Raw genomic sequence first — 25,823 nt, 5'->3', positions numbered from 1 at the left:
ATTCCGAAACCAGACAGCAAAGTATTGAAGCCATTTTTTTAATTGAACCTAATCAAGTCACACTAAAAGCACAAAAAAAAAAAAAAGCCAACAGGTATAAAATGGCAGAGCAATACTGTGACAATTCCAGCATGTTGTATATTCTGGAGTACACACTAATAATCATCATCATAAGCAGACAGGATGAGAGCTGCATTGTTGTTCATTTGAAATCTTCATTCTTTTGCTGGTTGCTTTCGCATAGGGTCCTCATTAACAGATGCTGGTTAGCAGAACTTCAGGGTTGGACTATCTCAGCAAAAAGGTTCTTACCCATTTTCACCCCATTCATTCCACTGCCTAAACATCTCAGCTGCTGAGCTGGATGCTGGACAGAACAGAAACAGCATCTAGCATAAAGCTAGTCTGACAAGGGATTCAGGCCAGTGCCTACACTTGACATTAGCCATGTCAGAGGCCAGTTGTGGGAACCTCTGTGGTGCCTGGTGCCAAGTTTGTTAAAGTCAGCACTGCAGCTCATTAGTACCAGGTCCAAACTGCCAGTGCAGAACAAGGCACCAGCTCCAGTGGTTCACCAGCACTCCTTGTAGGCTCATGAAGTGAGATGGATTGTAATAAGCATGATACTGCTATGAAGTAAGGGCTTCTTAATGAAGCTGGCTATCTGACAGAAGGGGTAAGAGGCACCAACAGCAGTAGAGAAACCATCTTCCATCCATGACCATAGCTTAGATTGCTACACAGGGTGGTGGGGATTCTTTGGAAGGCAGCTCTAAGGCTTCCTCATACGATGGCAGGACAGCCTGAAAAAGACCATTAGTTATGCTCTGAGGATCACACGAAGGGCATCAAGTGGATTTGATCTTGCATGTGTTTCTCTACCTAGTTCAAAGCAGGGTAAAAAAACCCCACATGGGCTTTAAGACAGAAGGGGCAGAAATGCAGAAGTGTTAGAGGTCAGCAGCACTTTATAACCACTCTGCTGCAGGGGCACACACTGCTGGCAAGACAAGGCTCATCATATTTGCCAAGTTTCAACAAGACAAATGCCCACACTTAGCATTCCACCTTCTTCCTCTTTACTTCTCCCCCATCTTTACAGTATCTCTTATTTTTGGAAGGTCTTCAGTATCTTTCCATTGTGTCAGAGTGGTGGACCCTACTATTAAAGATCATCAGTAATCTAAGGACGGACACTCAGATTCATTATCTAACGAACTACTAAGATGAAGGGCAATGCACTGAATCTCTCAGACAGTGATCCAATGAAAGGTGAAGACAAAGGACTTTAAACAAGGGTAGCACTATCAGGCAGAGCAACCAACGTTCAACTGCAATTGCAACGTTCAACACATCACTGGATCAGACAGTACAGGTGGTATATTCCAATTTTTCTGCTTTGACTGGAGCCTGAGTTTCAGGTTTCTTGCAGATACCACTGACTTTGAAAGATTTTGTACAAAAGTAAAGTTAAAGGAGTATAATTGGAAAGTGATTATTAGTACCTGTTAATGCACATTTGAAGGGTTGACCTATCTCTCAAACCACCAAAGAAGCAAAATAAGGATTATCAGGCATCTCCTCAGTCTAAACCATGCCTTTTCATGGCGTAACTCTGAAGCAGTCTTTACTCACCTTTTCAGCTGCTTGTGGGTCAACTTTCACCTCCTCTCTCTTGCTGGCTTTAACATACTTAAAGCAGCTTAGGACGCATTTGAACATATAGGCCTGAAAAGGAAAGGGGAGTCTGCTGTTGCACTGCAAGTCAACAAGAGCATTTCCACTTTTGCATCAGCTTGCTATAGTCCTACTCTCCTCTCTGGAGGCAGGAGCCTGGGACCATGTGTCCCAGGGCCTTAAATCAGCCTCTCTTGATCCTTTGCTGGAGAGGTGACAACTCCATCTGTTCAGAACAGTACACTGGTGTGGGAAATCAATAGGACTAGTAATACCATTAAATACAAAGCCCATGCTTAAGACCTCTGAGAGTGCAATGTCACCAGGTAGGAAAAGAAAGCATGTCTTTCATGTAGTTTTTCTGAGCAGGCTACATAGTTTGGATGTCTCAGAAAAGCACCTTGGGCACATCTACCTCACAGACATCCAAGGCTCCCTGGTCAACTAGAACTGACTTGAAAGGTCAGCTCATTCAACAAAATCTGATACTTGCAATAGTCACACTTTTCTGACAAGACCACCTTGCACCTCACAGACTTACAAGGTGCAATAAATAGAGCTTTTCTAAGAAAAATGGAACGATTGATGGATTGAGGCACACGAAAATAAGCAAGGCCTGTGAAACATACCGTATTAAATAAATATTTTCCCTACTCTGCACAGTGAGGCAAAGTTGTGTGCCTCTTATTTTTATTGGCGTTAGAGTCTACTTTATAAACAGTTGCATTTTCAAAGGAATGTAGGGAGTTATATGCCCCAAACAAGCTATGTGGCTTAGGATTTCCTAGAACAATGAGGACTGTTTGTCTTGACACGAAGCCAAGACAAAGAACAGGAACAAGGAATGAAGTATCTGAGTTGAAGGAATCCATCTCTCAAACACATTTCCAGAGATGAGGAAGTAAATCCAAACTTTGACCACCTTTAGGGAATACTGCAAAAACCTTCCCCCTTCCAAAAGCCTCTTCATACAGAGAGCAAACATGCAAGACACTGAAGCTGTCATATAAACTGTACAAAAAAATCCACTGATCTGCAAAAGAAGCCCCAATACACTTTTAAAAAAATCATACAACAAAAAAACCCTTTCTTTGATTTTTATTCAGGAAAAGTTTGCTGCAGAGCCAACCCAGTATCTACACCAAGTTCAAAGAAGTTGACTTCAGTTAAGACTGCTGCAAGTAATAGCAGATTCAAGCAGAATAACATTAGTACGCAGATTATATGAAGGCAGTAAGTGACTTGGGATTATCCCATTACCAGCTAACTCAAAACACTCAAGAGTCACTGAAAGATACCCTTCTCCACACAGAACTGAAGAGGGAAGACTTCTCTGGCAGCCATTGACATAATAAGGGAATGGGAAGCTGGTCCCACAGGTCATAAGTGAGCCATTTCAGACGTAATTGTGTTAAACCCTTTATTTCCCATCAGAAATATTTTATTCTCTTTGGTTTCTATGCTCTTGACTTTACGAAACCAAGGTGAGATAAAGATTACTTGTGGATACACAGATCAGCAAGTGAGACTGCCCTAATGATGCTATGAAAACATCACCCCTTCTCACCCTCTGCCCTTTGAATACTTTGCATCTCCAAGGATCTTAGATTTGACCAACTCATGATATCACATTGAGGTTCTACAAGTAAATGTACTAACAGCCACCACACTGGTAAGAGCTGTGAGGTTGCATGGAGAGACTCCTGCTTTGCAACAGGGCATGCTCCCTGCAAAGGGTAGTGATACATGAGAAAAGGAAGGAGAGGAGTACGACCATCCCTCTAGCATTGTCAGAGAAATCTACAGCTGAAAGGGTGAGTAAAGCCTTGCGGGTCTCATATGAGGTCACTGGCAGAGGTGTTAACGGGGGCAGGTGCCCCATCTCTTTTCCATCTGACAGACCACCTTTTAGCTGAATGATGCTATGGTGTGGGATGCAGATAGCTATGCGGGGACAGTAACTGCGAGTTGGCTGGCAAACAGCACTGGATACACAGAAACCACATTTTGGTGTAAGAGGAATAAAGGCTTGCAATGGGTCATTAAGCAAGTCAATTTATGCAAAAAGATCCTGGACTAGTGCAACCTATTTAGATACTACCTTGGTGTGAGGCATTCAGTGAATTGAAAATTATGCACCCTAAATTGGTCAAATGGTCTTTTTAGGTCTAAAATGTTTCATGTTGCCATGTTCCTCATCAGATCTTTATCACCTGGGAGGAACTCTGTCATGTAAATGGTTTTGCTGCACATGAAATAAGAGAGGGATTGTCACTGATTTTAAAGGAAGGAGTTCCTAATAACTTGTTTTGGGGAGTTTAGCAGGCCAAGGAGTGCTTGTGCCTGCCCATTGTTGTTTTAATTATCCTCCCCCCATCCCTCCCTCCTACAAACTCCAGTGCAAAAAGTCATTGCAAGTTAAGCAATCTTGTAGCTAACCTGTGGAAAATTCAGATCAACCCATTTGCCAGGTCAGTGAGATTTTTGCTGAAGACCCACGCTGCCAGCTGGGTTTCAGGGTTATCTCCATTCCTATTGAGCAGTTTATGCAAATATTAAAAGATAAGCTGAAGTCATGTCTGCAGTGCAATCTTATAAGACACTCCACTCCACACTGACCTGTCTGGCCACATGGGAAGAGTTAAATAAAAAATGTGTTCCTGCTAAGTGGCATTTTTCACTGTGACAGAATCTGCTCAAGTACCTGGAAAGATCTAGTTTTCTTAGCTGGTCTGAAACCCCTCAGTGGAAAACATGTTCTCTGTTCCATCGAAGCAAGAAGAATAGAAAGCATCTCACAGTGGAGTTTTCTGAGATGCAAGCAGTATTTAGCAGATCATGGGTTTTAATTAAATTTCAGGGTATCAGTGTGCATAACTCTGCTTACATCAGTGTGGACACAGTGACTTAGCCAAGTGGAAGATCTAACCTGCTGCTTAGTAATCTAATTTGGGCACACAAGTAGCAGAAGAATTTCCTATATTGGTTTTCAAACATCTTACCCTTCTAGAGACAAATGGGCAGTAATAGTTTCTGGATTTAAGAGAGATTTTGCTTTATAACTCACATCTACAGAAGCATAAAACCAGTGATATGAACATTAGATCTGCCCTGGATGCTGGGCTGAGGCACAGCTCCTGTTATGCCCAAGGAGAGACCAACAAGGCTTTCCAATCCTACACCCCAACCCAACCCCCACCCCAGGCAGATTTGAGAAAGATGTGAAACCAGTTCATCCTGTGCCCCAGGCAAGAGCTTCATTTCAGCCTCACCAGACCCCGCAGCCATTTACCTTCAGGAAGATGACAGCAATGAACACAATGGTGAAGGTGACCATCACTTTGGCGTATTCTTCTGTTGGTATCTTCTCCAGGGCTGGCAAAAAGCCCTGTGAAAAGAGGGAGAGGGTCTCAGTCATAAAACCAGGGTCACACAAGATGGTGGAGGTCTCAGCAGGTTTCTCAGCCAGCCTGTGGGAAAGGTGGGACAGGCCATCTTCCCTTCCTCATCAGAAAGAGTACAGGGATATTTTTTTCCTCCTGCTGTTTACTCTCCTTTGGCAAAGATTTTCAGAAGACTATTTAAATGAGAACTAGAAGCACGACTGTTTAATAAAGATGAAAAGTTGATGCATTTTCAGTGTGTGCAGGCAGGTTCCATCCAAATCATTTTGCTCTGCAATTTGCATCCATAAGATTAAGGTGTACTTTTAAGAAACATGCTTAAGCAAGCTGTCAGTCAAGAACACTGTGTTGGTGAGAACATATGGAAAAATCCTTCTTTGTCATCAGTATATACTGTAGAGATCAGAGCCAGTTTGCTCTGTCTTGACAGCCACTGAAAGAAACTTCATAGGGGTTTACAGCATAAAAAATGAGCTGAGCTTGCTCATAACCTACCCCATTGTCTGAAGACTTGAGGCTGAGATAGGTGGGGACCTCCATATAGGAGCTGCAGAGGGTGAGGATACTCAGGCAAAAGTCCAGCAGCTGCAGAGCCAGAAAAGGGATCTTCGAGTGTCCCTGCTGCAAGGTGGGCAGGGAACAGGAATTTCGTTATGATTACAGGAGTGCATCACTTCCATAGATTTTTTTTCACATTTTACACAAGGCCTCTGCATTGCTCACATTGACAGCCTAAGCTATTTAATCCACTTATACTAGCCAAAATGGTGAGCAAACCATCTTGTTGGGCAGATTTATACAAGCTCCACAGAAGGGGTCTCCATCTGGAGCCATGCTTATCTGCAAGAAACCCTTCCTAGCATGGGCACACCCTGAACAACCTCCCCAAAGCCATGAGACAGGAAAAAAAAATCAACAGGAAGATTCCCAGACATGGGAAACAATGTCCTAGCTGCCACTCATTCTCCTTACACACCCTCAAGCCCCCCAGGATTGCATCCCGTCCCCAGCCAGCACAGGCACTGCCTTGCCATGAAGAACTGTGGCCCAAGATAATGATCCTTTACTCCTACATTGCACATTGGTCTCCAGCTCATAGACAACTGAGAAGATCACCCCAGAAGTGAGTTGTTACCTACCACGTGGCTAAGGGAGGACACAGAAATGGTTGCTGGGATTTGTATGTAGGAATTGAGCATCGTTAGGAGGCTGAGGAGAAAGTCCATGACTTGCAGAGCAAGGAATGGGATCAGGAGACGTTCCCTCTTCTAAGGAAGGAAAGCAATGCCAGTTATTTCTGTCCTTAATGGGAAAATGAGACCAACTAGCAATACCTGAAAGGACATATATTAAGGTACTCCAAAAGCAAATACTTTCCTGGACTTTCTGCATCTAATTTCACATGCTGTGGTGACAATTGATTCAGAAACAATGAAGGACATCAGCACTGATTTTTTTTCAACCCCCTTGGAAAGTTTCTGTGAATTTTCACTATGCAACATTAGCACTAGAGCCCATCAGATCTGTCATTCAGCTGTCCCCAAAGTTTACCACTACAGAGAAAGCTGGGCTCCCATACCAATGCACGGTCACGTCTTCCTCTGAAATGGGAAATGAATCCACAGTGTAACAGGAGAGTTACTGTTCCCTTCCAAAGTCTGACTTGCAAAACGAGAAGGAAATGAGGCAATAAACCAACATTTCCAAATCATAACACTTCCATTCCTTAACACAAAAAAGTTGTGATGGAAATGTCACCCAGATTCAGTAAATCTGGCAGTTAGCAGCCTTGCAGATAGCCTGAGACTGCGAGTGGAGATATTTATCTGCTTTTCTGATCCTACTTCAGTATTTTCAGGGAGCTCCCTCCAGTCCCCTCCTCTAACACCTCCAAACTCAGAGAGGCCTCAGCCAGCAACTAAGCATCATTAATGGAGAACGTACCTTCACCACACCGAGGAGGAGGTTGAAGCTGATGATGAACAGCATGATGATCAACAGGAAACTGGTGATGACATCAGCTAAAAGTCATAAAAGTAATCACCACATTACTAAAAGCTGGACGCTAATGTCCTAATTCAATCATACCTCTAAGGAAGAATTAAAATGTGTATAAATTAGCTGAAAGGATTGAACATGCCATGTGAGTTCCATGCAGCTTGAAGGTCTCCCTCTTTTCCTTTTTTATACTCACTTTTTCACCTGTCTTTGAAGCTCTGTTTCTTTAGCTGCCAGGCTAAGCAAGGTGTCAGCTGGGGCACACTGGAGCCAAAAGCCTTTATTGCCTGGACTGAAACGTTATATATCCTAGGCTACCACATTAAGGTAAAATGCAGGGCGGGGGGGGTGGGTGGGATGGGTGGCGGGGGAGAAAAAAAAAAGGAAAAAAAAAAAGCACAAAGCGCTTTGGGTTAATGGTTAATAAACCTGAATTTAAAATTATTTTGAGACTCAAACACAGATAAAGTAACCAACAGTGAAATCTGGTGAAAGTGCTGCAAGATTCACCAGCAGACAAGAAACATGCATTTTAATGACCCACTGCTGGTGTGGATCACCGAGTGTCAGGTTTGGGTGCAGGAGGTGGTCTCCTATGTACCCACAGCTGCCCACCTAAGAGTTCCCAGGAAGGAATCTTCCCTCTTGGTATTGCAGCCTGCCCTGATGCTGAGCACCAAAGGCTTGCTTGCACTATACAGCATAAACGTCTGATCTCTGTAGCAGTCTAGGCAGTGCAAAGCTCTCTGTAAAGCTAGTTTGCTTCTGTATTTTTTTTTTTAAAAGGGGGGGGTGGGGGGTGGAACGGGCAGGGATGGGCAGCTCACTCCAAAGGTGAGACAGTGCTACTTTCTTTATCTGCCTCTGCATAATGTACAGTCTGCTATGGTTCATCCTCTAACTCGCTCTCCAATTCCTTTCTTACGGCTTTACCAGAGTTTAAAAGAGCAACAGCCTGGGGTCTCCAGCTCCCAAATGCTTGAATAAAGGGTTTAATTTTACTAGAAAAGAGCCAAACTTAACTTTTCTGACTTTTTAAAAGCAACTGATCCTTTCCACGGGTACTTTTCTCAAACATCAGAAATGTTTGATTGCTGGCTTGTTTTCCCCTCTTGCCAACTGCCCGATTTATTCCATGTCTGTTAAATCTAGTGCCTAACTTTTTTTTCCCCCATTACCTCTTTTACAAAGAAACCTAGAAATTGTGCTTTAGCCTGTTGGATCCCCGATATATTCCAGCTGCTCTGAAATCCTTCACTGCTCCATGTTACCCATTTTTCCCCACAAAAATGCCCCTGCACCTCCTTCAGCTTTGAGCATTTGCCTATAGCTTTGGTAGCACATTACATTTTTAGTGGGGTGGGGGAGTATTTCAGTCCTTGGCCATACACCAAAGTGTCCTTAACTCACTTCCTAGATTTGCTGACAGTAGCATAAAATAATCTACCAGGACACTGAGGCAGAGAAACCCACCCTTTCTTTCAGGCAGATAACACCAACACTGCTATTTTCAGCAACAAAACATTTGCATCGCAGCAGTCACAGCTATGCCATAATTTGGCCAGTTACTCTGAGGGAGCAAATGCAAACACTTAGCCCAAGCCATGGGAAGAGCCAGGCTGGAAAAGGGCAGACCTACCAGCCGGTGCTGCCCACGGCATCTGGCAGGAGATGGGTGCCCATTAGATGCAGCAGCTGCAGCATATGCAAACTGCCTAGTACTGCATCCAGGCTCTGCTAAGCAATGTGGGTATGGACAAATGTCAGTTAAAGAAAGGAGTAAAGATGATACCGAGAAGCTCTGGAGCCTTTCCAGGGTTGCAGAGGACCTGCCTGATAGCTGGGCTGAGCCACATCTGGTAGCAAGCGTGGTTGGCACCACCAGCAACACTCCCCACATCCTTAAGCTGCTAGCAGAGAGTGCACTTTATTTCATTCAAACGCATTGATACAAAAGATATTTTAACTTTCCCTTATGATCTTCTCAAGAATTAGCAACAAGATCAACTCTCCTCTAGAGATGAGATTTGCTGATGGGGAACCTTTAGTGTGAGATGAAGCTCTGACCAGTACTTATTCCCTGAGCATGAGAAGCCTCTTCCTTCCTGGGGCCTCAGGGAAAAACCCTTTGAGGAGGCTGCATCCCTCAAAGAAGCAAAAATAGCTCATCTCAAGAGAGCACTACATGAGTTGCTGCACATAGAGGTGTCAGGCATTCAAGACCTAACGAAGCAATCAAACGTATCCAACAAACACTTAACCCACATCAGGAAAAAAGACTTCTGATTGCACAGAACAAGAAAATTGCTTTTACTTATAACCCGATATAAATGCCCAAAGCAGGAACTATTTACCACAAAGTAATGAGAATTGAAGCAGAACAAGAAGTCTCAGAAAACAGCAAAGAAAGAAACCCCAAATTCAGCAAACCCCAAGTGAGGGGAGGGCAATGGAGAAAGGGCTGTGCTGCAGAAGAGGCTGCTGGCAGCTTTGCGGCTTGTGAGGGTCGTGGGAAGAACCTCAGCTTCAAGGCAGAAACCCAAACCCACCTTTCAGAAGCATGAGAGCCGACACAAGGCTGTGATCTGGTGCACAAAGAACCAAAGATTAACACCAGGACAGCATAAAATCCAAACAAAAAAAGAGCTTAACAAAGGAGACAGTCTCAGCTTTTGTGAGAACAGCTATAAAAAGACATCCCACTCCCATTAAACCCCAACCTGCCTGAAGCCATTTTCCCTGGTTTTCTTCCCAGAACCAACCATCAGAAACTTGCCCCAGAGAGGGTTTATCTTTTTAGCACGGTGTTTCCTCAGATTCAAGACAGCTGTGTTTTTCTGCCTCTTTCTACGTGGTCTTATGCTCCAGCTCTCTCAGCAGGCTCACTAATTAATTGGGCAACTGGCCGTTGCTTCTGCAGGCTAATTGTCGGCAGAACCCAGCTGAATTTTGCAAGCAGAACCTAGATCAAAAAAACCCTAAACAAAATAACAAAAAACCCCCCAAAAGCCCTCAACCTTAGAGACATGAAAGGATGGGAAGAAAAGGAAAACCAAGAGAAAACAACTTTCCAAGCACTGTTTGCCTTCTATTTGTTCACAGCAAATACAGTCGCCCTTTCTGCTGACAGCAGATCTCTCTGTTCCAGGGGCAGTTTAGTATAACAGATTTTATCTCAACCATCAAAGATTTTACTTAAACAAAATTACTTCTTTCTTTGTGGAGCACATTTAGCAGATGGGCTAAAGAAGTGACCCCCTCGGTGGTAGCTGCTGGCTGTTAGCCCTGTCTGTGCAGACCCTCCATGAGATGGGAACGAGGGATTTGTTTCTATGGAGAGGCCAAATGCCTCCTGGAACACTTTTCAAGGGCTGGCAGAGCGGCAAGTTGCCTTCCAGAACCAGCGGCAGATCCTTGGGGATCCCTGGGATTTGAGGCACTTTCAGCTACAGCAGACCCTAGAAACCATATTCCTGTGGCTAACAGACTCTTTCCATGCCCAGCGTCTGTTGGCAAAAAATGTAAGATTTTAATTTTTAAGTCTCTTCAGTATTTCCCTCCATGCTTAGTTGGCCTTTGTATGTTGAATGTTTGTCTCTCTTGTACTTAAAAAAAATTTTAGGAATCTTGAACCAAGCTTGAGTACCTGGACAATCTCCAACACAGGGGCATCATTCCACTGTTTTCCTCTCTGTTCCTCCCACACGGTCATCTGGGTGCCTATCTCAGGAATAACCTGTTTTCCTCTACAGCACCTTAGAAAGTACCGGAGTATTCAGAGTGACAGGATTTGTCCCTGTAGAAGGTGCGTTGGGTCTTTGAGGGCTGTTACTGCATAACAAGAGGCAATTGTTACAATAAAGGAAATTCCAGCTAAAAGGAAGAAAAATTTACAATAGGTGATACCATCTTGAACAGGGGTGCAAAGAGGTTGTGGAATTCTAACCCCGGGGGAATCTGCAAACCTCAACTCGACAAAACCCTGGGCAAACTACCCCAGCTTTGGAGTCAGCCCTGCTTCACGCAGTAGGTCGGACTGGAGACCTCCAGGGATCCACAGTACTTTTGCTCTGCTTCGATAATTACAAAATCAGGCAGGGGAAAAATGTTGCTCCTCACAAAGCCCTAGAATATCCTACCTACAGGAATATCTCCATTCTGTGGCCACCTCCACACTGGCATGGGTACTTTATTGCTGGCAGAGGGTGTGGTGAGAGCTTGCCCCCTTTTTCCAAAAGCATACAGGAATAAACAGCAGCAACAAAAAAAATAACATGCTCTTTCTTACGCTTTTTCTTACTCAAATTCTCTGGCGCTACCTGAGTGTCCCAGAGATCCCAGGGGCTTTAATGAGAAGGAATACATACATTCTGTGAAGTAAATGCCATTTTCCTTGGGGAGGTGGGGTGGCCAGAATGGGGGCATATGGCAGAGCCGCCCAGAGCAACACTAGACGTTTGCAGTGCTGTCGAGTAGTAAACCCACCCCACATCTAACAGGAAGACAGAGCATTTACTTGCCAAATGTCTTTTTTTATTATTATTATTATTATTGACCTCACATCAGGTTTTTTTTGCCCTGAATGTAGCCAGGAGGGACATTGAGTCCTAATATTTCTCATGAATGCAGAGAAACCCCGTTCTGTTTTATGGCCCAATAAACTGGCATGGGAAATACAAAGAGGGCTCATAAAGCTGTGGTTTAACAGTTGCACTCACAGATTATCAGGGATGGCAGTGTCTGATTCAATGTTGTGGTAAGCTGCAGGGCTTACCTGTGTTGTTTCTGGACAGCTGCATTCAAAGAATGGGCAAGACCAGTGGGGGAAAGAAGCCTCCCAGTCCCTTTAGCCACATTCGTTTTTCATCAGAGAAGAAGGGAATATTTTCTGCATAGGAAATGGTACATATAGGATATGGTATACGCTGTGCGCGCAGGTCTTTAGGCATAACTGAAGTATTTTTCTTGGCTGACTGGACAGAAATTGAAACAACTTTTCCAGTTGTACTTTGTCCACAGCCTCAATTTTTATAGTCATTAATGAAAAATAAAAGTGATTAACACTCAGACTGTAGACAGGCATGAATTGAAGACATCCTAAAGATTTACCTGTGGTGAGCAGTGGCATGTAATCTTTTCAAAGCAGAACACCATTCACGTTAGCAGCTTAGAACTGGTAAAGGAGGTTTTAATTGAAATGTTTGGGGGGTGGGGGTGGGGAGTTGGCTTTTTTGCTTTATTTTTCCAGCAGGAAAAGCTAGTCTGCCAAAACTCATATGCTTTCAGGAATGAAGCACTGCCAAGACAACCTTTACTAGGAAGGCTTCTCAGCTCCAGAATGAGATTTCTACTAGACTGGAAATGGGGGAGGCTGCATGGGAAGTGCACATCCAGATTTCTGCTGTATGTGAGAGATAGCATAAAGATTTGAACCTAATTTTTCCAGATTGCAACTGAGTGCCCCAAATCACCACGGAGCAAAGCCTGGCCAAAATTAATCTTGTGTTCCTCCTTAAATATTAGTTTGGTAGTAAATTTAGATCTACTGTAGATTAGCCAACATCCTGGCATTGACCCCATGAGGGGTGGGAAGATCATCTTCAAGGCTCCCAAAGACAAAGAAGAACCTGATCCCTCATTCCCATTTTAATCTAACATTTTCAGCAGGTCTTATATTAATTTTTTAGTCAATTTTCAACAAAAAACAAATTCCAGAGGAGCGCTTTCAGTTCTGTGCTGCCTGTGGCATCTTGTAAGCCAAGGTAGCAAGGAGTATCAGACTGCAAGGGACAGAGCATCCCTCTCCTAAGGGCATTGTCCCAGTCACCCTCCCTGTTACCCTGGCAATGGGAAAAACCTGTAACAAACCCAGATCTCCTTCCCCTCCCTGGCCATATCTGTGGAGGTGGAGGCCCATCCCATACCCTGTTCTTAAAGCAGTAAAACTTACTGATGTGAAATCTTGAGGGAGGTCTGATTCCTTATAAAGAACTCCTATATGTATTTTTTCCTCTTGTGTCATGTGAAAAGCATTTTCCCATAAACCTTGCTTTGTTTATATTCTTTGGCCATGACTACAGCGTTAGCATTATATATTCCAAGATTTGCTTTAATCTGGCAGGATCTACAAATAGAGCAGCAGATGCTGAGGGCATTGACAAAACATCTCTCTAAATTGTTCTCCAACTCTTCCATCTGGGTTTTGAAGTCAAATTGAACTTTCCGTACTGCTTTGCTGTGTTGCTTCCCTGCTAGTTTCTGGAAATAGAAGGGTTGCGCTATGTTTATTCCAACTATAATCAGAAAACGGTCTCTCAAGCAGAGCCCTTTGAAATGCTTAGGAAGAGAAGCCAAGTGGAAGTGCTGAGAACTTCATTATAAAATATTCCTTTTTGTGTAGGAGGCAGTGGAAGAGGGGGGAGGGGGAAGACCTGTCATTTTGATTGTGTGGGAAGTGGGGGGATGTTAAAAATGGGGGCAATTTCTCTCGGAATGGTTCTATTCTTAAAGAAAACCCTCCAGATTTGCAGAAATGCACAACTTGCTTAGAAAACATAATAGTTTTGCATGGAAATTATCTGAAGAATCTGTCTCAAAGATTTGTTTCTTTTTCTTTAAAGAATATTTTGTTTAGATACTGGAAGAAAAGTAAGTATTATTTGTCTTGGATGGTCTTTCTGCAAAAATTAACGAAAAAAAATTGTTATTTTTACCTAACTGTATCTGTGGGAAAGTATTCTGGTCTGCAAATATCAGATTCAGTTTTCAGCGGTTCAGATCACTGTATTAGTCAGAATGCAGGTGCTTATTCCGCCCTCAGGAAAAGTGTTTCCAACTACAGCCATGTTCAAGCCAGGTACATCAAAACAAAACCAGAAAAAAAACCAATAAAAAAAAACAAAGCCAAAATGGGGAGGAAGACCTTAAGGTCACACTTGCATCATGTTACTCAGTTTTCATCTGCAAAATTAAACCAGAAACTTACATTATGGAAATGGGAAACTGGATTCTCCTACTTACGTTGTGCTGCTCCCAGGCACCCGGCAAACAGCCAGGTTTTAGAGCTGGTGTATTGCATGTTGCCCTGATGGGAAAGCTCTGCAGAAAGCATTGTGCAAAGTGGTCATCATGCAAGTCTACTGGGTGTTGAGTTGAGCCACAGCTGCAGAGGGACCTCTGTGTACCACAGCTAAGCCAAGGAGCCTCCAACCCACCCAGACTGGGCTGCTGGAAACACTGGCCCATGCGGAAGATGGGAACCACGGCAGCAGACCCTCACTCAGTGTCCTCTTAGCAGGGCTCACCCAAATTTCCATTTTCCACTCACTGTTGATGCCTTTCAAAACAGCCTTGGCAGATCACAGTAGTAACTCCTAAAACCCACCTGGGCTCTTTTGAAACATGTGAACCCATCTGTTAGCAATAACTACTCCCAGACAGTGACTATGCCTGTTTTGGTGCTTTCCACTGTGTCTGACTCCTTCCCCAGGGGCAAGTGGGTTTGGGATGTGCAGGAATCTTCTGTACTTGGTTTCCTTTTCCTCCACTTGCAGGGGGCCTCTCTAAGCATGCTTGCAGCTTGGGGAAGGTCATGCTGGAGAAGCAAGGAACAGGCAAGACCTTGCTGCTGTGAGTTGTGTTTTTCTCTGTCCAGGAGCCTTCTTGGCAGGGAGAAACAATGCAGGGTGTGGGAGCCTCGTTCCGTGCACAGCAGTGAAGGGTTATCTCAGCTTGTGGGAATATACCAAAAAGTGACTAAGAAAAGGAAAAAGCACCCTGTGCTTGTTGCTTCCAAACAGCCTCATGCAGAATTAGCTTGGTTAAGAAATATTTGAGGTTGGGGGAGTTATTTTCTTTTACATGACACCCCACATGAGATAACTGCCAGGTCTCTGAAAATTAGGCTAAATCCTTCTGAGTTCAAATCACAGTAATCCAATCAACCATGTTGAATGTGATGCTCGTGACTATTTATGGGATATTGAAACAGCCTGTCTGTTTCTTCCAGACAGCCAATGTTCTGAAAAAAACACAAGGGGTTGGGAAAATCTGGGGATGGGGACCAAAGGGACAGGGGGGAAAGGGAGGTGGGCTGGTGTGACCCTCTGAAGTGCCTTCAGCTGTGAGGTAGGAGACCCCTGCATGGCATGATGGGTAATGAGAAGGCGATGACTCCATGGCACAGAGGGCAGGGTACTGGTGGCAATATCAGGTAGCCCATGTACCTGTGGGGTGTGGTGTGGGGCTGCAATTTCTCCCTGCTCTGGGACTGAGGTCACTGGCCAGACTAGGTCCACTGAGGAGCTTGTCAGACACTTCAGTGTTTTCCAGGAAAATGCCCAACTTGGGAAGGAGGTCAACAGTCTATGTAAGACTTAAATGACCTACAGTTGGGAGAAAGGGAGAGAAGGGGAAACCAGGATTGTCAGATTCATGCCAAGTGTATTACAGAGGGAGCGGGAAGGCTGCAGGATTATGAGGGTACCGGAGAGTTTGGGCTGAGGGCCTGATCCACTGTAATAAAGGCAACTTCTCTGGGCTCCACATCGGTCTCCAAAAAGCCAACACAGCCATGGCATAAACCACAATCTAAATCTTTAGAGCCTAAATGTTGTCTCTGGGTCTGAGCTTTTGATGCATTTGCTCTGAATACCTGTTTCCAATTATTTTTGATGAAAAAGAAAGAGGTACCAATGCAGGCCCTTGGGCTCACTTTCAACCCACAGACCCTTGCTGCTTTCCAGCATCCCTGTGACCTACCAATTCTGTAGTAATCCTTGTCCAGGTCTTTGCAAAAGCCTTTCCCACTCGCCACCTCCAGGGAGTACTCAATCAGCAGCAAAACGCTCATAACCTAGAAGCACAAAAGACACAATTCAGTGGGCACAGTGTTTTAAAGTGTAAAAAGAAACTAAAAAAGAATAAAGCTCTCTGTAAGTCTAGCTATAGCACTTCAATGACAGAAATATAATTTCCCTTCTTTTACTTATCTAAGAAAAATCTCCAAATGTGCTTTATTCATATTGAACCAAAATCATTTTCTCCAAGTTTCTGAACCGGACTATCAAACCCCAGACTCCAGAGCTCATTCCATTCTGACTTTAGCAAGCTGTGAGATGGAGTGAGGTCTAGAGCTGTGGTCTCAGTGCTAGCACTGAACGTCTGTATCCAAGCAGTGATGATCTGCAGTGAAAAATCAATTTCTGACCCCCAGGTTAGGGACAGCTCCTGCTACGTGTGGGGCACTGGGCAGTCAGGGGCTGCAGAAGACTTCCATAAGGCTGGAGACCTCACCATGGAGTACCTCAGACAACAAGTCTAGGGTAATTCCATGCAAGTAAAGCCAGGGAATGAGTAGCCACAATGCCAAACATCCCACCGCATCCCTCCTGGGGACAATCCCACCCTGCTGGTGTGTATGCTACCAGTAGCACTGCCAAGGGGACCAGATGCTGTGGATTCAAGAGCACGAAGTCCAGGGCCACAATGGAGCATTGGTCTCCTCTTGCTGCTGTCAGAGCAAGTAACGCCTCTTAGGGGCAAAGGGCTACTCTGCTGCCATTTATTGCTCCTTCACTACTTCACTGACAGTTTCAGCACTGTATAGCGAGATGGCACATTTCTGATGGCACCATGCACCTCATCTGGTTCATCATTTTCTTCCATGTTTCCCGATCTCTACTGTCCTGCCTCATGCTTGGTATGCCTTTCCTTTCTTCTGCATGTTTAGGCTGGAGCAAGCTGGAGCACAGCATAGCCTGCCAGCCCTATACCTACAGCTGCACTTCCCCAAACCAGCATTGTGTGTCTTGTGTTATTTTAAAATTGGCTTAACAGTGTGGATGGTGGGGGAGGAAGCCTGCTTCTACGTTCCCTGAGAGTGCAAGGAACATGGGCTTTTCACCCAGCAGATTCCACTTGCTTTCTGGACAAGATCCCTGACCCCTCTGCTGCTGTGCAAAGAGCTGCTACTTCTCTGCCTGGGCTTTACCCCTGTCCCGGAGGACCTCTTGCCACCACAACAGGGCACAACCTGAGAGCAGAGAGCAGGAGTCTGACCAGGAGAAATGCAAGGATCGTTATGACTTGTGCAGGTTTTTTTTGGAGACGTGGGAACTGTGTCTGCAAGAGAGGAAATCTTGAGGTGTGCAAAAGATGGAGAAACATGTGCGAATATGAGTCTCCATCTTCACCCCCCTGCCACTGGATCCAGCATTGGGACTACCCATTCTGCAGACTACCAGGGCAGGAGCCATCAACAAATGTACCATCAAAAAAAACCAGGCTGTCATGAAAAGAGAGTCATCTGAACCCCACACTGATGCAAGAAGCAGGTTTGTATCTGCCACCAAGATCAACAGAAGCTCGGGTACCATCAAGCTGAGAAAACATTTCCCCAATAGCTATAGAAGCCTTCCGTTTCAAAACTGCCTAAAGAAGTGATGCAGGCAAGGAGGAAGCAGAACTGTTGTGGTCTGCTCTTGTGTTTGCAAACCTGATGTGTGGGAAGCAGTATGAAACCAGCAACTGCAGGGCATGATGCCCACCTAGCTGTGGTGGGAGCAGGAGAGAGAATAGGTTTTGTCTTTTGCAGAGCAATGGCTGGATGTGCCATATGAGAGCCAGACAGAGTTCGAGCAGGAGTAATGTGTGTTCAGGTGTGCTAGGGCTGACATTGCAAGCAAAGAAGAAAGAGGCATAGAAAGAAAGGCTTTGCATTGCCCTAGAAATAGGGAAGCCAGGCTGGGAGGGATGGCCTGCAGCAGAGACAGGAGCAGAACACACTTTCTCACTGTCGATGCCTTAGCTGCATAAGACCTAGAAATTATTTTCAAAACCAGATTCACAATCTTTCTGCACCACAAGCTGCAAGTGCAGTTTCCAGAAGAGCTGTATCACATTCCCCAGAGCCTTTTGCTTCTAGAGTGAGCATCCACCACACCACACTGCTGCTGCAGTGGGGACTGGGACTCTGTATCCCACCATAAACCTTCCCTCTGAATTTAAAATACTATTTAGCATGTGAGTTGGAAGAAAGGATGTGTTGTGTTTTGTCCTGGCCTGTCTGATATCACATTGTTCAACTACAGGCAACACATTGCATTTTAGATTTTTGCTGTGCAGTAAATGAACTTTGCAATTTGTTCATGAGGCTGATAGGGAAAGGAGAAATATCTAGATCTCATTAGTGGGGACAGAAAAAAGTGAACATGAATTCAGTTTAATGTAACACCATGTAAAGTCCTATGGAAACATTGAACCTTATCAAGGATGAAATTGCATCAGTCTGAAGTTTTCTTTATACATGAAGGTCTCCCCAGGGGTGTAAAGGATCTCTTAACTAACATGGAGATCACACGCTGACTTCAAGTGCCCTAACTTGTCTAAGAGGTTTCATGTATGTGCTCCTGAAGAGATTTCACTTCCCTTATTGCTCGTGTTGGTCAATTCCTTCAAATGTCAACATGGAATAGGAAGAAATCAGTTTTTCAGGTCTCTGTTAAGTGGAGGGCTGAACAAATGGGTGATCTGAGCCCTAAATATCAGCTTCATTCCTGAACGACAAGAGTGAAAGCAGGACATCAGATCCCAAATGCCCCCATCCGTGATGGTTTTACAGCCAGAGCAGAGCCAGAGGCTAAACTTCAGCATGAAGAACTATCTCCAATGGCTATCAAAGAGGGGAACAGTAGAGTAAAAGAGGCTCTGGTTTCCTTGCAGGTTTTGAAATGAGCCACACAACCAGATCAACTGCAGTCACATAAAGTAAGTACATGTCCAATAGAAAACCTCAGTTCAACCAGAAAGGCTATGGAGAAGACTTTTAAAGTGAAAATTGGTTTAATTTTCCCATTTAAAAGGGCTTTTGCATAGAAAAAATGAGCCAGTGAACTGCAACGAGATAAAACATGCAACGATCTCCAGGCCTTCCCCTTGGCTCTCCATCACAAGTGCCATGTGAGGACCAAGATACTTTCCCATCACCTGACTTGGGCTCTGACATGCTGCTTCCTGGCATGTGACAATCTTATTTATTCCTGTAGAGAATATACATACAAGGTGATGAAACCTCTACAGTGGGTGTCTCGCCCCAACTTGAGAAGGTAGACGAAGACTGATGTGGCGCCTGCCCAGCACCCCTTGCTCTGCAAGGCTGTACGTATTTTCACTCGAGATTCACCCTTCAGCTCCAGAAGAAACTGAAAGGCTCCCATTTCAGACAGACAGGACTGCTCAGAGAAGCATTCAGTTCCCTTTCTTATTGCTATGTCATGACAGGAGAGAGACAGGCTTAAAATAGGAAATGTCACCTCCTGGCCCACAACTTGCTTGGTGTTCTGCAGGCTCCCAGCCCCTCCAGCAGCCAGCCCTTCTTATTCTACCTCCTATAGCTGCAACTTTTGGAGGACAATGCTCATCTTGTTTCTGTCTCCATTTCAAAGGAGTGCTTCAGATTTCTCAGAAAAAGATCTGTAACACCAGGAAATGAAGTTACTTAGCCAAATAATGTAGGATTGAGGTAAAGCCAGTTGTTAAATCAAGGCAGTTAAACTCGGGGTGTCTTGCAAGACAGAATCTTAACAGCATGACACCAGCAGCCCCCATTCCCTGGTGAGTAATTTTCCTGCAGCTGCAGTGGGGTTAAACTGCTGATAGATGTTGGGTCATGTACCGTTTTGTCTGTGCAGCTTGACTGATCTCCAAATAATTTATCTTTATGCACGTGGCCTCGGGGTGATGGTTGCTCCTTTTTTTGTTTCACACCAAGTGTTTCTGGAAGAAGAGCTTGAAGCCGTCACAAACAAGGGTTACTGGGGTCAGTGACATGCTGCTCTGACAATGCCCTGGGGTGCTGTGAAGGGTCCTGACAGTGGTGCACATGAGCCAGGTGACACCCAGCACTTTGAAGGCGAATAGCTCCACATTAAATGCTATACTTTCAGAGCTTTGCCTTTTCTTACTTTAATTTAAAAGCAGTCATTGTGGCAACATAGGATGAAGTGAGGAGTGGTTTTAGCTCCCATTTGGTTTCCTTTCAAAACATTTTATCTTGCCATTCCTGCTGTCTCATTCTCCTCACTTGTTTGTGCAGCAGAGGTGCTCCAGGAGGACAAGGGAGCAGCACAGGGTCTGCTGAACATCTTGGATCAGCCACAGCCTGGTGAAAGCGCAATGAATCGCACTCTGTTATCAACATGAGTCATGTCCACAGGTGAGGATCAGACCTGGGGAAGGTCCCAGAGGTGAGACTCTGCTCCTTGAGTTAAAGAGCTGCCAGAGAGAAGAGCTTGTCTGTGACTGAGGCCAGGCCAAGGTACAGATGTGCTGCTTTCTAAGGCCTCCTTTGGCTCTATTCAGGGATCAGCAGCAAATGAGTTGCAGGTTCTGTGCTGTATGCACAGAAGTAACTGTCCAGCCTTGTTCTTGAAGCTAATGTCAAATAACTTGAGGTCTGCTGATGCCTAGGAGGGAGAAGCTGATGAGCAGAAGGATAAATTCCTCCATGCTTTCTTCAGAAGTCACCCGCAAGTCACCTCACAACACCCAGTGAAGCTTTGCTAATGACACAACTCTAATTCCCCTCCTCATTCCCCTCCTTCTTCCCCATTTGTTTGAGAGTGCCCATGATTTATTTCAACTGTCTATGGAGAGATCCGCAGTGAGACAGATCTAATTTATAGAGGACAAGACATCGCCACAAAGCCTGAGAGCTTGTGTTTGATGGCATTACTATCAGCCAGCATCACTATGATTCATCACTAGGACCCACAGCAATAACATATACTGATATAAGCCAACAGTATTGATGTAGCAAATCATCTAAGTCACTGCTAAGTTATAAATCCCCTTTTCCTTTTCCTTCCCTCTGCCCAGCTGCAGTTACATGATCAAAAAGGCGGAGAAGAGGTAGAGGAAAAAATGGTTGCTATTCTGTGTTATCTCTTAAAGAAGTAAGACAAGACAACCTTCTCTGAAAATTAAACTGTTTTCCAAGGGGTTCTGTGAAAAAGAAACCCACTGAGATGATATAGTAGGTACAGACACAGTGGGACCCACAGGGACTTGGGGAGTTATAGGTTCTGGTATTGCAGTGATGGTTCCTCTGGCAGGAGCCAGCAGCAGCAGGGTTGAACAGCTGAGGGCTCAGGCTGCCCCTGCCCATTTCCTATATCCTTTACTGGATCAGCCCTGGTCTTCAAGAGTATCTCTGGCTCCTTAGCCTAAACCCAAGTCATGTTGTTTGCTAATGCTCCCTGGCATCACATGCCCTGTGTTGATCTTGCACATCGTGGTGTAGAGGAATTTTTAAAGGATCAAGGATATATGTTACCATTGTCCGGGTTGGACAACCCAGGCCTGTTAGTTGAAACTGCAGAGCAACTTTAAATTGTCCTTGGAACAAGCAGTGTGAGAAGGAAAACAAGCTATGCACAAACAAGAAGCCAGGTGCAGAGCAAGTCCTGGGAACCGCGAAATCAACACACTCTCATCGGCACACTCTGATCAGGTGCCTGCAGCATGCTCACCGATCAGCGACATGGACACCCACATGACCAGAAACTTTTATCCAATCACCTGTGTGTAAAGTCGTGTGAGCGGTTGGTTTAAGTTATAAATATGACCTGTTTGTTTAATAAAGTGAGCATGGCATGTAGCCATATTGGTGTGATTGTCGTGACTTGGCCAACTCTCCATGGGGGACCCTCTTTATCATGGCTGTGCGTATCTTACGGTAATTACCATTCTGTTTTTGCAGTGATGCGCCACAAAGTTTCACAGAGTGACCCCAAACCCTCCTGCCCACCAGCCACATCCACCTGGTCACTGCAATGGTGGGTGAATTGCACAGGAGTTCTCATTTAGAGACATGGGGCTGTTTCCCACCCAGGTAGCCCTGGCACTGGGGAAACCAGCATGCACAGAGGAAGAGCAGAGCAAGAACCCAGCTGTGCTTCTGTGGCATCTGCTCCAAAAGCATGGGCAGATTCCATGGTCTCATGCTGAGTTTATGTTGCTTGTGATCTGTTGGGTGCCGGGTGAAGCCAAGCCAAATCGTGCCCTGGCAGAGCAGAAAGGGGACACATGTCAGTGGCTTTGACTGCAATGTGAGAGTTTGATCTTCATTAAAACATCAGGTGGAGTTATTACTGCTAAGTCTTTTCCTGTGAACATGCTTAAGACACGCTGTGGGCAATGGGCAAGTCTGTTTTAAAGATGGTCTCAGAGTCACATTCATACTCAGCGCAGACTTTTCCCACATATAACAGGGTCAGCAGGCAGCTCCTGCACTAGACCCCCAGTTGCCCACACTGCCACGCTGAGCTTGCTGCCTGGCTTTGGGTGAACCACTTTTCTTCAAGACCAGTCTGCTGTAGAAGGGACTGACACCACACCCGGCAGCATCCCTTGGCTTCAGGGCCCAGCATCCCTCCTTTACCCTCTCTCAGTTAGCAGTGCAGAGAATTTAAGTGTTTTGTCACAAATACCTATCCTTTTATTTATATAGAATAAGGTATAAAACACAATTACGTACACCACACAGAATTAGTGATTTGAACCATGTCACAGCTGCTGACAGTCAGGAGAGGGATAACATTCACAGGGATAAAAAAGACAGTGTATGAACCAGCCTCTGCTCACGGAGAGTCCTGTTACACTAGAACTTGTCAAACATGGAAAAGAAAAGGCTGGAAAGAAAATGTGAGCAGAATACAGCTGGAGATTATTGAATACAACAGCTAGTACACATGATAGTTTTCATGTAACCTCAAACTCAAGAAATCTCTGACATACTGACTGCAGAAGATGCGCAGGGCAGGGACCACTTGGTACCTGTCCTGCTTCCAGTACTTTCTGCTCTAAGCAGCTGCTGCTGGCTGCTGTTGGAGACAGGCTGCTGGACTTCGGGGCTGACTCAGGACATCTGTCTCATGACTTTTGCTGTTGCTGTTTTGCAAAGAAAAGCGGCTTCCCTTGCTCACCCACAGTGGACCTTTGAACGTCTTCCACAAACACTTTCCCATGAGCACTGTGAAGGCTCACTCCAAGGCTCTCTGCCTTTTGCTGTTCAAAACTCACCAGATATCTTCAAAAGACCCACAAAACTCTTTTGAAATAACACATCCTTCATATGATGTCACTGGTAATTGAGTTTTCCCTGTTAGCCACTAGCACTGAAAAGTGGTGTCTCGTTCTCCTCCATCACACACTGGTGCAAATCAGGAATCTCTGTTGTTAGTGGCATCGTGGTGAAACACTAACAAGAAAAATGTGCCTTGGTTCAAAGCCTTTGTTGGCTTCTGAGAAAGACAAAGCAGCCTTTTTTCCTCCCAGCTAGAAAAAAATAATTCATTTTCTGTTACCTCTGTTTCACCAGTGATAACAGATAGCTCATGTCGCATGGCACGCTCGTAGCTTTCTGGAGTAAATGTGTTGTAGTTCCCTGTCCTGTGTTTTCCATCTTTGCCCAGACCTTTAATTTTGCCAGCTCCATGCCAGAGCTCAGCTATACTTCCTAGCAGGGTCCCATTTCTAAACAATTCCTGACCATCCCTCTGTGACAGCTATATGTTTAATTGGTTGTCAGAAATGACTTGTGCTCTGCTGCAGACTCTCAGCTTTGATAGTTTCAATTTTTGTGTCTTGGGGTAATGAGAATGCACAAGAAATGCAGCCACTTCTTTTTCTTTAAAGCAGTGAGATTATAAACATTGGGCTGGTGGCAAAAGAGGAGTAGCCTGCCCAGGGTGTAATCTACATATGCAAAAAGCAGAAGGCAAAAAAGGTTAGAAAATTGCATGATTCTTTTAACTAATCTCTTAATATTTTTGAGGTGCCCAAATGATTAAAATATGGCATGGAAATGCCACTACAGTGCCTGGCTTTCAAGTAAAGCCAGGGGAAAGATGCTGGCAGTTCCACTGCATGCAGATGTGATGTAGACCCAAGTTTCTCTGCTCTCTTGCTCTGGGCTGTCACGGGACTACCTCCTGCCCCAAAACAGGGGGGTGCAGAGATGCTGCGCTGCAGCTGCCACCACCAGCCCATAGTGCTACCAACTCCTGGTGTGTTTATGAAATCCTGCCATTCATGAGATGCTTTCCCTTTATCTTACTATCCAAAAAAGCAAAGAAGCTGATCTCCAGCTTTCTTTGCCTTTCATTTAATGAATTGAATCCTCCACCAATGTATGCTGGCATGGCATCGTGGAAATCAAAACCATTAAACAGCACGTTAGGCTGCCAACTTGGCTTTGTGAGCATGGGGACGCCACTTTGGTGCCATGAAGATTTGCTCAGACAGCATGGGTTGCTCCTGCTGCCCCAGGTAAGCAGAGTGGTGCTGCAGGGGGGGCAAGGCATATCCTTCCTGCCACAGCTGCCATGTCCAGCACAGGTTTGCAGGCTGCAGGTCCCCTCACTCTGCCTTTCCTGTGCAAGGAGTGGGTTAAGAGCCACCGTTAACTGTTATCACACTGCAGGCTTCCCACCTGTGACTTTGCACACCGAGTGCAACAGATGGGATTATTTTAGGTGCCTTTGCTGTGTGAGAAACCACATCCTCAGTATGACTTAAAGCCATTTGAAAGCATCTCTGTGCAACCAGGTGGCATGGAAGAAATGGCCCTCCAGGCTCTGCTGCCTCTGTTTGCTGTCATCTGTGCCCACCTCCAAGCAGTTACGCCAGCTGCCAGGCAGCTGAACGCAGCCATAGATGCAAATGGAACCCAAAATGGTGCATATAGCACCCAACTGGCCATAGAGAGAGAAATAAGGCAGCTTTGCTCACTTGCCTTTTGCTTGCCTGGGGCCCAAATCCCTCCTCCCTCCAGTGACCCATAATTTCAGTTTCCAATGCCAATGTGCTGCCCTGTTTCTAACCAACAGGTCCAGGTAGCCACATTGGGCCAAGCTACACCCCTTGCCCAGGTAAGAGCTCCTGAATTAAACTGCAAGGGCAAAACAGAATGCAAAGTGAGTTTCCATGAGCTGCAATTGGTAGAGCCAGGGGAAAAATAGTTGAAAAACCCTCCCAGTACAATAAATTTCTTCCTGCTCTCCTGCCTCCCCCTTCTTCTCTTTTGTCCACCCCTCTTAAATCACTGTTTGGTTTTGTTTGTTTTTTTTTTCTTTTGGGAACATGGAAAAGTCAAGCCAGGAAACCTTGTGATCTGGATGATTACACCTTATGCAAAGCTACACTTCTGCCCCTTTCCGTGTCTCCCTCTCCCTGTCCCCACTCTCAGCCCTGCAGCTTACCATGTGGAAGATCCCTAGAGCGATGGTTGCTGTCTTGGTATTGAAGAAGCAACATTTGGGGGGCTCAGTCATTGTCTGGGCAGTCATTTTCTGATTCCCCTGCACCGCTGTGAGCTGATGAGGCTGAATTTGCAGCAGCCACCCCACTGCAAAGCAGAGCAAGCAGCACAGCTCAACTTCCTTCCTGGTCTATAAATGTATTAAGTCATCTACGAAGTCACATGAGTTGTTTGATTTCTCAGTAATAAAGAAAGCAAAATTTTGTTGCTTTTCTAACAGATTTTTAACGGCTTACACAACCCAGATGGCAAATATAAGCACAAATACAGCTTCAGGCAGGAGATGGCCAGCAATGAGATATACGGGGAGAGGAGGGATCTGAAGCAGAGTGCAGCTTTGTCCTACAAAATCATCACAAAATAAAAGCAGAGGGGCAAGAATTTCACCTTAAACTTGACCCGCTGTTTTTGTGGTGAAGTATCCA

General features: G+C 45.0%; 1 protein-coding gene across 1 annotated transcript; it reads right to left on the bottom strand.

The window, feature by feature from the left end:
- Positions 1-22: 22 nt before the first annotated feature.
- Positions 23-25,516, bottom strand: LAPTM5 (lysosomal protein transmembrane 5). The gene is made up of 8 exons (XM_056330064.1): positions 25,340-25,516; positions 15,840-15,933; positions 7,026-7,102; positions 6,221-6,349; positions 5,577-5,702; positions 4,970-5,065; positions 1,636-1,728; positions 23-803 (listed from the first exon to the last, which is right to left on the bottom strand). The coding sequence occupies exons 1-8, from the start codon at positions 25,424-25,426 to the stop codon at positions 729-731; spliced, it is 777 nt and encodes a 258-aa protein (XP_056186039.1). The 5' UTR covers positions 25,427-25,516; the 3' UTR covers positions 23-728.
- Between the last annotated feature and the right edge of the window lie 307 nt (positions 25,517-25,823).

Source organism: Falco biarmicus, chromosome 3 (genome assembly GCF_023638135.1).
Source record: "Falco biarmicus isolate bFalBia1 chromosome 3, bFalBia1.pri, whole genome shotgun sequence".
In the NCBI taxonomy this organism is placed as follows: Eukaryota; Metazoa; Chordata; class Aves; order Falconiformes; family Falconidae; genus Falco; species Falco biarmicus.
The sequence above is the reverse complement of the archived record's forward strand: the minus strand, read 5'-3'. Positions and strand labels throughout refer to the sequence as shown.

Excerpts from the sequence above, each read along its gene's own strand:
- LAPTM5 (XM_056330064.1), bottom strand. The coding sequence starts at position 25,426 with ATGACTGCCCAGACAATGACTGAGCCCCCCAAATGTTGCTTCTTCAAT. Across the intron at positions 5,703-6,220 it reads TGTCCTCCCTTAGCCACGTG|CAGGGACACTCGAAGATCCC; the intron begins GTAGGTAACAAC and ends CCCACCTTGCAG. Across the intron at positions 5,066-5,576 it reads TCAAGTCTTCAGACAATGGG|GGCTTTTTGCCAGCCCTGGA; the intron begins GTAGGTTATGAG and ends CTCTTTTCACAG.